Genomic DNA, 13,040 nt, shown 5'->3' on the forward strand with positions numbered 1-13,040 from the left:
TCGAACCTGAGACAAAGTTGCTTCTCCAAGTATAGAAGTTTGAGGCTGATGCAACCTAGATTGTGTCATTCCATATGCTCCATCATTATGAAGCCTTGCCACGACTCCTTCAATCTCTGCAGTTCTTTGTGATAACGTAGCGAGGGCATTCATGATAGCATCCAACTTGGACTCCGAACTTTTCGTCATACTAATGTCTTGGCCTCCGGCCATTCTATTAGAAGGACAGAAATGACTCTACAAGAAGACAATATTGGTTTAGAGGAGGATACTCCGCAACCTCTAAAATGCCTTAAGAGCTTCAAGAAAAGGAGTAATCCACTCTCTCCAAGAAGAATAAGACTCCAATATTGTAACAAAAGAAGTATCAGTTTAGAGGAGGGCAATCCACAACCTCTAAAATGCTAGTATACTTCCAAGCAGAGGGGTAATCCACACTCTAACAAAGAAGAAACTAGCTCTGATATCTGAGGTGAGTGCAGTCTCGACAAACTGTCACGGACACAGAAATACAGACTTGAGATCTAACAAGAAGTTCAAGAAGAACTGGCAAGAACTAGATTAATCTGATGAATATAAGAACAACACCAGAGAGGTGAGCTAGAGCTCCAAGAGATGTGTTGTCGAGATTGAAGAACTCTTCAGCCTCGATTCCAATGTATACTCCTATTAAAAAAGCTTCTCAAGCAACTTCTACTAACTAGGAAGCTTCTAGAAGGTTCCAGAGACTTGCTTCTAGAAGGTTCTAGAAACTTATCTCTAAAAAGTTCTAAGGACTATGTTCCTAACAATAAGCATTAGGTTCTTCAATGAATTTAAAAAATATGGTTTTAATATAACACGTAAACTTTTCTTTGTTGTATACAATTTTTTATACAATTTTACAAGTTATTTTGCAAAAAATAAGCATTTATGTAAATAAGACATCACATTGAATTCTACAAGCAATAACATAAGGCATATTTTTTCATTCATGCAAATCCTCAAGACATTAGTCTTTAAGCTCATATTAAAAAAATTATATATTTCTTAACCAACTTAAAAATTGGTAGAAAATATATATATATATTTATATATTTAAATTAAATAAAGATAAAAAATAGTATTCATAAAGCTTTTTATGTTGAATTTGAAAATATTCATCTTTAATCCAATATAAAAAAATTCCAAAATTTTCAAAGTAAGTTATAAAGTAATCCTTAAGATGCATAGCATTATCCAAAGACATATTATTTTTTTGCACAAAAGAGATGAAAAATAATGTTGGACAACTAAATACACCATATTTAGTTAATTCACAAGCGAATTTACTTTGATATTTTCTTAAATACACATGATGTTGGTAAAATTTCTATTAATCAAATGGCACAAAAATTAGAATATATATATGTTAATAAAATAAATGTGAAAAATTAAGCCATTATTACAAATAATACTTTATTTTTCTTATTATATTTTTTTATTCATATTTATTAGTTATATAAAAGCTATTAAAAAAATTAAATTGATGGTTAAAAAAAATTTTTGGAGAAACATAACTTCATTAATCCAATCTAAAGTAATATAAGCAGTTTGTTATAAAGCTCAAATAAAAGAAGGCTTTGATCTAAAAAAAACTACTAATGTTTTTTTGTCCAAATGAATGTAAGTGGTTCTTCAATCAAGACAAACAAATATTCAACAATTTTTATATATATATCAAAAGATAAATGCTAAACCTATGGCTTATGGAACTTAAATGATGGATTTCATAGAAATTAAAATAAAATAAAACAATGTAGGCATTGAATCTAAAACCTTCTATTTTGATAAAAAAAACTTTTTCTTGAACAAGACTTAAAAGACAATAAGAATTAAGTAGAAGGTTTCTTGAAATTTCTTACAATTTTTTCAAAACAAAATCAACAAGAAAAGAAGCTTTTGGCATTGATTTTTCTATAATTAAATTAATAAATTAATATTTGATCTTTTATCATATTCTTAGGTTATCACTAAAGAATTTATGATATATATTATTAAAATTAGTAAAAATTTACATCAAAGCAATAGCTTTGCTACTAATTTAGTATCACAAAAATAAAATATTTTTTTTGGTCAAGACTCTTAGTTCATTAGATAGACACTTAATTCAACTCTTATTTTTATAAAGAGGTTCTATTCATTTAGCTTATATGACACAAAGGTATAGAAATTAAATACTTAGAAGAGGAAAAAAAAAAAAAAAAAAAAACTAATATTGATATTCATTGATATATGTATCAACTCAAAAGGCTTGAATCTATTCTCCACTAGTTGTAGAATTGTCATTAAATTACATTTGTTACATTTAGAATTGGACCACTTTTCTTATATACAAAGTAACATCTAATTAGATTCCTTATAAATTTTTTATTTAGCAACAAGTAATTTTTATAGATATTCTTCTAATTAGATTCATATAATTTTATAAGATCTTGTCCGTATTTTAAAAAAAAACTTTATTTATATATTATTTAGATTTAAAAATATATAACTTTAAAAATAAATTATATTATATATTTTATATTAAAAACATAATTTAAAAAGGTCTTCTTGAATATAAAAAAATATATTGGAAATTTGTCAAAAATAAATTAGCAAAACATCTCTTATATGAGTCTTTTTTATTCAAGAGATAGAATAATTTTTAGATGAATAAACACATAAGTGGTTCTTGAAGTAAAATAGTAATTAAATAGTATTCTAGAATATCTTAGTGTAATGCGATCATACACAAAAGTATAAACAAGTTATCCTTCATTGTTGTTCTAAATTATTATTGCTTTTAGCTTTGCTCTTTAATATAAGAAATTAAGTAATCTATTTTATATTCTTTACTCCACTGATGTATTAGGTATATCTTATTTTTATATCAAATATATATATATATATATATATATATATATCCATATTCTATTTTTTGTATAAGTATCATTTTTAAAATATATAAGAAGTGCAATTTCAATTGCTTTATTATTATTATTATTATTATTATTATTATTATTCTATATATTATTTTTTAAGATTATATTAAAATTGATTAATAAACAAGTTAAGACTACTTTCTATTAAATACATCTAAAATTATGTAATAAAATTTAATATTGATTATATATTGAATTAAAAATGAATAAATATTAAAAAAATATATTTGAATCTAAATAATTCTTATATTTTTGTTATTACTTAAGCACATTAAAATTAATTTTAACCATTTTAATCGAGTCTAATTTTCATACAAAGATTTAAATAAACATATTTTTTAATATCTTAGACATATTATTTTTTTAATTTTACTTTTAATATATATTTTATTATAAATTAATTTTCAACCTCAATAAAGATTATTGAATCTTGTACAATTTTCAATGTAATAGAATTTAATAATCTAAACCTATTAATATTTAAAAATCCATCTATATTTTGATATTTTAGTCTACATATAAGTTTTTACATTTAAATTTATTTATTCTATTATCTCTTTATTTTTATTTTTTCTTTTAAAATTTCTTATTCTTTCACCAATTATATATAAATATATTTTATTTTTAAAAACTTATTTAAATTCATTTTTATGACAAAATAATAATTCAACACAATTATAAATCTACTGCAATATAAGAGACTTTTTACAACTTTGCAATCATACTTGGTATCACTTTGCATTGTTTAAGAATATCAAGTCTAAATATACCATAATCAAAATTTGATTCAAGTATAAAGATGTATTTGAAATTTCTTTGCATATTTTTAAAGCACAAGAATTAAGTAGATATTTTAAAATTGACCAATATAAATGTTTATATTTTTTAATCTTTCAAATATTCTTTTTTAAGTTATATATACCTACACAATATCAAGCAATAACTAATTATATATCGTGTTGTTAATACAACCATTCATATATTAATACTTTACTATACTATGCAAGAAAAATTATCTCATGAATTATAAGTACTAAATTTAATATTCAAATACTACTATTCAAATAATAAAATATATACTAAAAATATACCATTCCAATATATGTAATTAATTCTACTAGATTTTATTATTACTAGATTTAAAAATAATAAATTTTTAAAAACTTTAACTAAATGAAAAGATATCATTTAAAACATTATAATTTTGATTATACCTATATAGATAAAAAAAAAAAAAAAGTTATTGAGATAAAGATAGGACTTTCTATTATTGATCAAAGTATGTATATTACAAGCAAACTTGATAGGATTTTAATTAATATTATTTTTTAAGAATTAGAATACATACAGACTTTGTAAGGATTTTGCAAAGTTTGAGTTTTTTTGGATGATTCTCTTTTGTATTGAATAAAAAAGAGGTTGTATTTTTGTAAATTGTATAAGTTTTGCAACATATCTATAAGTGAAATATTTTTAAGTGAAATATTGTAGGCTTGTGTCAAGAAGAAGAACTTAAAAATATAAATAATCAAGTGAGACATTTTTTAAAGACATGTAATTATATATATATAATTATATATTATATATAAAATAAAATAAAATAACTATTGTCAAAGACTAAAAAACTAAACTAAAAGCAAGAAAAGAGTTGAAAAGAATAATAAAAGCTTGGCTCTTCCATCTATATATACTATCTAACTAAGAGCTACATGTCAATATTCTATAAGATCTACAATACATGTCCAACTTATAGGACTCATGTCTAATTTGCACAACAAGTTTCCAATATGTGTACTATATATTCAACTAGTACCACAAGTTACTAATATGTGCAATATAAGGCTAACTTATTAACCAAATTTTCAACCTACCAATCACCTATAAATACATATAAAAGCAAATCCATGTCTATAAATATGATATTAGTAAACATACATGGGAGTCATTTATGAATCTTACAAATGTGCTAGAAATGATTGATGTTTTTTATTGATAACATCCATTAAAACCAAGATGAAGAGGCAAAAAATTCTTTCTTGTAAAGCAAAACATGTTCAATAAAGATTATATTCTATCTTTTATTATTGTTTGTCGTTTTTGTATATGTAACATTAAAAAGATAGAAAATCAACAACCAACATATTCAACTTAAGAGTTATTTGTTATTAAATTACCAAATAAGACATTGAAATTGTTAGTCTTCAAGATGTCATAATAAACTTATTGACTATTAAGATTGATATATTCTTCTTCAAATAAATGGAAAAATATAATGCATTTGGTATCACGACGTTAGAAAAGACTTTTAATATTTGGTGATATTGTTAGAGGTACAATCTATTTTTAATGATATTTTAAATGTTTCATTTGAAAAAAGTTATAAAAGCCTCAATAATAATCAAATAACAAAGTATTTTTTTGCCCTAATATAAGATAATATTGATCATTGAAAGAACTTATCAATTACTTTTTTAGAAAACAAAAATTAGATTTTATGTCTAATACAATTTGTATCATCTTGGACTTTCTTAATATGTGATTGCTGCTCCATGTAAAACTTGTGTTTAGAAGGGATGATAATGCCATAGACATCAATATTAGTATTAATAATTAAGAAGATAAGAAGGATTAAGTAGAAATAAAAGTAACTGAATTTGATAATATCTTGTAGAAAAGCTTCTTAGAAGCTTTGTAGATATGGATTTGACTCTATAAGTCTTTGTAGTTCATTGATAGGTTAAAAATTTAGCCAATAAGTTGGCCATATGTTGCACATGTTGACCACTTGTTTTACAAGTTGACCATGTAGTGCACATGTTGGAAACTAACCTTGAAAGTTAGTCATCTATCAAATGACCTAATGAAACATTGCTACATAGCTCTTTAGTTCGATAGTACATATAGATACAAGAGTGAGGTAATTTTTATTCTTATCAATACCGTTCTTGTATGCTTCTATTAACTCAAGAATCTTCACTTTCTTGTATTTTGCAATAGCCATACTAGTTTCCAACTTATATCTATCTTTAATTTGTCTGCTATCTATTTTTGAGTGTCAAAAATGTATTGCATCTTTAGAGTTTTGTTATGATTTATATCCATGATAGAAATTCAGCTGACATTTATAAGAACTTTAAATATAAAAGTAAAAATAAATATCTACTTCTAAATATATAAAAAAGAATTAAAATATTTCTAAAAATAATGCTACAAAAAATTAATCTATAAATTAGATATTAAAGAAGATAAATATTTGACATTGGTATATATTTAAATAAAGATAGGAAGTAGGTCCAATAATTTTCAATGCACCTACTTCAAGTAGATAGGAAAGTGATAAATAGTCCAATTCCAAGTACAAAAAAAAATAAATGAATAGCCAAACTCAAGTAGATAGGTAACTAAAATAGCCAAATGGTATTAAAATCATACAATGTTGCTAAACAAGCCAATGTATGGAATAAATTGAAGCTATAGTTGCTACCTAGAATCAAACCAAGGTTCTTATTAAAACAACCTCCACAACACATGTTGTACTTATGAAACATTTGAATAAGTTTTTTGAGAATATCTATTCACTTGTAAAAATTATTTGAGGAACTCATTGAATAACCATTAAGAGAAATATGAGAAGAAATATGACATAGCTGAAAGAAACATGAGAAGGTAACATTCAGCCACATTTTAAAGAATTTTGAACTTAATAGAAAGTTTAAGTGTGTGTTTATAAATATGAGATTAAGGTCATGCCTCGGCAGACAGTCTGGGTGTGTTTGATCTCAAAAGAAAGATGAAGCGCTTGGCTTCACGAAAGTCCTCATAATCTTTGCAAGCCCTAAATCTGGTGAGAATGCCATGCTAGAGCTCAAGAAGAGGGAGGAGATTTGTGGGAGAGATCGTGAGGGTCGCAAGTCGAGTTGGCTATGGTGGGGGAACCCAATGACTTTCCAAATCCAGCAGCCGCTTTACTGCAGCTATTCGGTGTCAATGCAGATTCGATGAAGAACTAAGCTTGTCGAAGGAATTTAATCCTAAACCTATTTTTTACCAACTGCAATCTCGTTGCCATCAAAACTTAAGACGTGAAGTTTCACTCAGCCGCGGCATTGGAGGGATGTGAAAATTAGTACTGAAACTTTCCGCATGTTTCAAATTGAACGTGATGGACTCTACCGGAGATGCGCAGTGGTTGATGCGGTAATTCAAACAGCCCTAGAAGCAGAGTACTGTATTCAACATCGCAACAATATGCATGAATTGGAAAAGAACTATTCCGCTTTTGTGTCTCATCTGTTTACACTCTACCAATGTGGAGGTCAGCTGTTTGAACCAACCTTTATCTAATCCTCATCGGCGGCACTACTGAAGAAATCCTCTTCGTTGCCTCGCACGCATGGTGAGCCTGCATTTTTCTGCTGTCCTATCGCCGTGTGTTTCACGGTTTAATGGTTGATGACATCCAGAATTTTGAGCATGCAACTTGCAAAACTGTGTTGCATTCTCACGACGAGCTTGATTGTCACAGACGCAGAGTATTGGATGGGTTTTAGTCGAGTTAGCTGGAGTGAGAATTCAGAGCTTGTAATTGATGTTGATCAATGCGGACATTGGTTGGGTTAGGAGTGAGGCTTTAGATCGTTTGTGAGATTTGGAATATAATGGTGATGGAAAACATTATGGCACATTGAAGTGGGATGGGTTGGGTGAATGTGTTGCAGCAGTATCAATGAAGGGTGATGTTTACCTCCAGGGGCACTGGTATGTTTCAACTTTGTAACGGTTGCAGTATGCCGTGTTGATGTGTTGGTTTTGGTTTTCGATGATGTGAAGGAATGATTTTCCGCTTGTGGAATTACAGTGATGCTTTTCAGAGCAGGTGGAATGTTGTGTTGGAAGGTGAGGACTTGGATGTTTTTGAAATGTCTTTGATGTCCTTTCAGTGCTGGACGGCGTTAAATTGTTTGGTGGTTTGCTGTTTCCTTGATAGGCATGACCTCAATTAGAAATATGGGAATTGGAACAAGAAAGCTGGGGAGCAGTGGGCGTCTTTTAGGTCCACAGCTCCTGCCATCTCCCTCGCATGTCTCCGATCTCGTAACAGCTTGTGTTCGATTCGCTCACTATGGATATGCTAAAGAATGTTCCCCGGCCGCACCGCCGGAACTGCCACTACAAAGTGCATCTGCATTGCCACCATTTGCTTGGCTGCTCTCTTTTACCCCATTACTGGGAGCTAGTAAAGATATCGCTGATATTAACAGCCGTGAGCAACATAAATGTGTGAAGGGGAATTCTTTCGCATCGAGCTACACCGACCAGGAGGTTGAAGTGGTGAAACGGACAGATATCCTTGTTGGTGAAATTGAGGGGGCAGCAGAAACTCCATGTGAATGGGCTTCATTTGTTAGTCCTGGTAGTGAGGGCATGGGTGCTGAAGCTTCTCCGCCAGGTGCTGAATCGAGTCCTACATCTCCTCTGGAGGAGAATATCAATGGGACCTTCAGCAAAGAGTCTAGTGAGAAAATCCTTTCTCAAAGCCATGTACTCAGATTAAAGCTCAGCGGCATTCTTTCGCTCGTTCCTAGTCACTCAAAACAGTTCATGGCGGAGATGCCTGGCACTTCGTCGACCTCACTCACGCAACGACATTCAAAGGCGGACAGCAAGATATGCTCTGTTGCAAAGAAGGAATATTTTTCCCGCATGATGAATGGTTTGAATATGGGCTCGAATATCTCTTCAGTTCCTTGTTGTGGTGCCTCAGGGGGATACGTTGGCAGATATATTGATGCCTCCGACATGGGTGTCCGAGCCGATTCATTTTGGTGCGAAGACAAATTCAAAGACGGATGGAATGTAGACCCGTGGCGTTTCGAGCAGCGGAACATCCTGATTAGGACTTTGCATGTTATGCGGTGCGACTCTGAATCCCTCAAGGTAGTAGCATTTCGTGATATAAAAATATCAGTTCACTTAGATGTGTTGCTTGCAGTAATGGGACGGTCTCAATTTCATAGTCAGTCTCAATGTTTGTGGAGTATAATTAAAAGGACACAAGGCATCCTGCGAAGACGAGTTACCTTTTGTTTTCCTCTTAATCCGTATTTTGACTTGTAAGATTGCATCCATGCTTTTAGGGTTTTAGTTTCCAGGAGTGATTATGAAGTTTCATCAAGTTCAGATCTCATCTAACTCTTCTTAAGCAATATCGAACTAAAAATCATCTTGCAGAGCTACATACCGACCTACATACATCCAGTAATGATGAACAATTCATCGTCGACAGTGAAACAAGGTCCTTGCAAACTGGCCGATGATGATCTACACGATGTTCGGGAAAACCTTCTCAAGGGTGACAAGGGATTAATTCAGATTGTAGAGAAAGATCACGTTCCCGAACCTGACAAAGATGTTAGTGTTGTTGAGGCGTCTCAACCGGAGAATGAACTGAGGGACCAGTCAGCAAGTCTGTGGACTCATGGTTATTCAAAAGCGAAGAAACAGTGGTGGAAGGAACTTTTAGCCGCATTCGGATTAGCAGTTTGGCTAATTACTGGAGCAGTGCTTGCTGCAAAGGCTCTAGGTGTTCCAAACCTGTTAGTTAGTCAGAACGTGGCCTACAGCGGCTTTTGGGGGCGTCCTGAAGACGACCAAACAAAAAGCTCGAAGTAAGCTTTCAAAAATCCTCATGCATTCTCTTCACAGCTGTTTTTGATTTAACAAATGTCAAACAAACTCCAATCAGTCCGAAAAGATTGGAAAATGAGAACAAAACGATTGACTTCTCAGCTTCCTTTTGTTTTCTTTTGTTTTGTTTCGATTTCCAGTCAAGGAGCGCAGACGGAAATATTGGAGCTCAGTTCCAGTAATTTTGATGAGGTCATTATGAAAAGGTAATAATCTTTCAGTCAATCAAATATCTCCTCGTTCATACATGCCTGTAACTTAGTTTCAAAGGCAATTACAATCTCAGCGTGCGTTTTGCGCAATCTGGGGATTAATATCTTGTCCATAAACTACTAGTCACTTTCGCCCTTCCTTCAGTTGAATCAGGCGATATGATCCTCATGACCTTGCCCATGATCCTGTCTTCAGTGTTGTTTACCACTGTAACCTGAGGCTTTTGGGTTGAAAATGCCATTGCGTTCTCCGCAGATCGAGAGCAACAAAAAGTTCTGAACACCTTGTGCACCGTTTCCTGTACAGATCCACATTTGTTATGTTTTACGCACCATGGTGCCCTCACTGCCAACACTTGCATCCTGTTTGGAAAGAACTTGCCAGTGTGTTGAGCAGGGAAGGATGTGATGTTCGGGTACTTGTCACTTCTTGGCTATGCAGTTTTTTACATTTATATCGATGCAAAGATCAGCCTGCTTTCAGTCTCATTTCTAAGATGACTTCAGAGATTTTCATGCCTTGAAACTTTTCGCATTTAATTTGTCTCCAGCCTGAGAATTCACATGCCTTCTCCCTTTTGAAGTTATCCTCAGGCTGCTTTACAATATGCACCGACTCTGCTAACTTCTGTTGCCTTCATTCAACAGCTGGCAATAGTGGACGCTACAAAACATGCGAGGCTTGCAGACAAATACGAAGTGCAAGGATATCCTTCACTAATCATGTTTAAGAGAGGAGTACCAGCTGGTCGACACAGAGGACCACGCGACATAAGCACCCTTATGTCCTTTATCAATCACAAAAAGTAGGCGCTGAATGATTGACTGCATTTCTGCAGTTGAATTCCCAGATGATGCTGCGAACCACCCAATTCAACCTTCGACAACCAAATCTTGTCCCTCTTATTGAACATTAGCACCTCACTTTTTGCTCTGATCAAATCTTTGCCCTGAAGCAAATGTAATGTTCGTCTTCGTCACGAATTCATAAGCATAAAGGTTACTATTAGTGCTATGAAAGACTAGACTCTAGAACTTTATGTTTTGCCACAGTTGTGCGGCACAGGAGGAAATCGAATTCATCTTGACAAAGCTTTGTTACAAGTTGGGCATGTGCTCTGGACATTTTAGAAATCAATGGTCTAAATCACAGTGTGTTGGGATTGTTTGCATGGTTTTCCTTCTACAGGGCATGCCAATTATTTACAATCATGCCCTGTGCATTAACTTGTTCGTTGTTGCAGTTACTACAACGGTATGTTATTTTTATGCCTTCTGAAGTCATTAGTTCAACGCTCCCCTGTTTTTTTTCGAGTATGGACCAAAGACTGAGTAAAATGAAATTTAGAAAGATAACACATCACCTGGGTTTGTAGATGAACAGTCTCAACCATGACTGTGGAACCCTATCATGTTTAACAATGCTTGTGGTGCCCACTTCAACAACTTCATCTCTTTCTCTCTTTCTCTAATGGTCATGAATGGTGATTTGCTTGGAAAAATGCATCATCCACTACCCATATTGTTTAATCTCTTGAGTGACCCTGTTGGCTTGCAATGAGGATAAGCTGCAAAAACATCAGATACTATTTGGTTTCAGAGATCTCTTCTACCACTTATTACAGCAACATTGGTTTTTTTGGTCAACATTTTCATCATAAAAGAATCAAAATTGAAATCATTATTTCATTTTTTCTACACTTTGAGCATCTCAAAATGCAAAAATATTCTTATTCATGTAGAACAATATTTCTAAGTCATAGATAAAAGGGATGAACAAGAGCAATTGATATCACTCAAAGAAGAAATTTGACAACAAGATCAACTTTTGCAAAAACATAGTGTTCCAGTGCATTTTCATACCAAGTAATCCAAACCTTACCTTGGTCTTTGAACTCCTATAATTAAATAATCTCTTATTGCATATGCACAATGTATATTATTCATATTATTTCTCTATGAATAAAATAAAAAAAATGATGTTATTCGTTTTTAATGTTTTCTACTTCTAATTCTTTTTCAAAATCTAAAACGGTCATCATTTATTATTAACTAAAATTATTATTGAATTGAAGTAAAATCTTTATTATTTTAAAAAAACTATTGAATTTTCATAATTGATATCTCTAAAACATAATAGTAATTATAGTATTTAAAAGAAGTATAATTGAATAATCCAAAATATTTTAAAGATCATATCATAAAAATTAAAAAATAAATTATATATTTCTTTATATTTTTTAATCTTAATTATTATTTTTTTGTCATATAATTGCATTTTTTATAATATGTTACGATAATATTACTTTAAAATCAAAATAAAGAATAAAAGACTAAATATTTTCATAATATAGTTGACTAATTTTTTATTAAAGTAATAAAATATTTAATTTGTAATCATTATCTTGTTAGAAAAGATCTTATAAAAAATACAATAATTTTTTATTTGAAAGATAGGAATAAAAGTTTTAGTAAATCATATAGTTATATTACATAATTTTAAATCATAATAAGTGATATAAGACAAGTTAAAATTTTATATATATATATATATATATATATATATATATACATATAAATTTTTTAAAATTAAAGTAAGATTTTTTTTTTTTTTTTTTGTATTCATCTATCTATGAATCTTTCTAAATTTTATATATTTATCATACCTCTATAACTTGTTTTATTAACAAACTCTAAATTGTAATATGTGTACAGACATACACATATATATATATATATATATATATATATATATATGTACATGCATTTTTTTAGAATAAAAAATTATAAATTTTTCTTATCACAACCATCAAAATTTCTACAATTTTCTAGCAATAATACAAAAAAATAATAATAATAAAATAAAAAAACAAAAACAAAAACAAAAAAAGAAATCCAAATTTAATTGTAAAAAACTTAATTTTACAATTTATTACTTCGAAAGTTGTGACTTATTAGAAATTAATAAATCAGTAAATCAAAAAAATAACAATATTTAATCAATAAAGTAGCTTAAAATCTTCAAATTTAATTATTTTTCATAAACCACAACATAAATAGTCCATAATAAAAATTTTAAAACAAAATAAATTAAATATAAGTCTTTTTCCCATCAAATTTGAATACTATATTGTAATTTTTTAAAGTAGAATTTTTAGTATTATATGTGAATATATTACAAGTTTAACTGTACATAAAA

The 13,040-nt window shown here is 30.1% G+C and overlaps 1 protein-coding gene across 4 annotated transcripts; it reads left to right on the forward strand.

Moving 5' to 3' along the window:
• Positions 1–6,714: 6,714 nt before the first annotated feature.
• Positions 6,715–10,996, forward strand: LOC112295050 (uncharacterized). Of its 4 annotated transcripts, none has more exons than XM_073540587.2 (7): positions 6,715–7,338; positions 7,664–7,700; positions 7,930–8,879; positions 9,174–9,610; positions 9,770–9,835; positions 10,149–10,257; positions 10,490–10,996. In XM_073540587.2, exons 2-7 carry the CDS (start codon positions 7,679–7,681, stop codon positions 10,649–10,651), a joined length of 1,746 nt encoding a protein of 581 aa, XP_073396688.1. In that variant the 5' UTR covers positions 6,715–7,338; positions 7,664–7,678; the 3' UTR covers positions 10,652–10,996. The 4 variants fall into 4 exon arrangements, with proteins under 4 accessions (XP_073396688.1, XP_024401937.1, XP_024401939.1 ...); XM_024546169.3 differs by having other exon boundaries at positions 6,715–7,139; positions 7,661–7,700; XM_024546171.3 differs by having other exon boundaries at positions 6,715–7,139.
• Positions 10,997–13,040: the final 2,044 nt, after the last annotated feature.

The sequence above is a fragment of the Physcomitrium patens genome, chromosome 18, assembly GCF_059467195.1.
Source record: "Physcomitrium patens ecotype Gransden chromosome 18, ASM5946719v1, whole genome shotgun sequence".
Taxonomy (NCBI): Eukaryota; Viridiplantae; Streptophyta; class Bryopsida; order Funariales; family Funariaceae; genus Physcomitrium; species Physcomitrium patens.

Coding starts and splice junctions, on each gene's coding strand:
- LOC112295050 (XM_073540587.2), top strand. CDS start 7,679: ATGTTTACCTCCAGGGGCACTG. Junction 9,611..9,769: donor GACCAAACAAAAAGCTCGAA/GTAAGCTTTCAA, acceptor TTCGATTTCCAG/TCAAGGAGCGCAGACGGAAA. Junction 9,836..10,148: donor GATGAGGTCATTATGAAAAG/GTAATAATCTTT, acceptor TTTCCTGTACAG/ATCCACATTTGTTATGTTTT.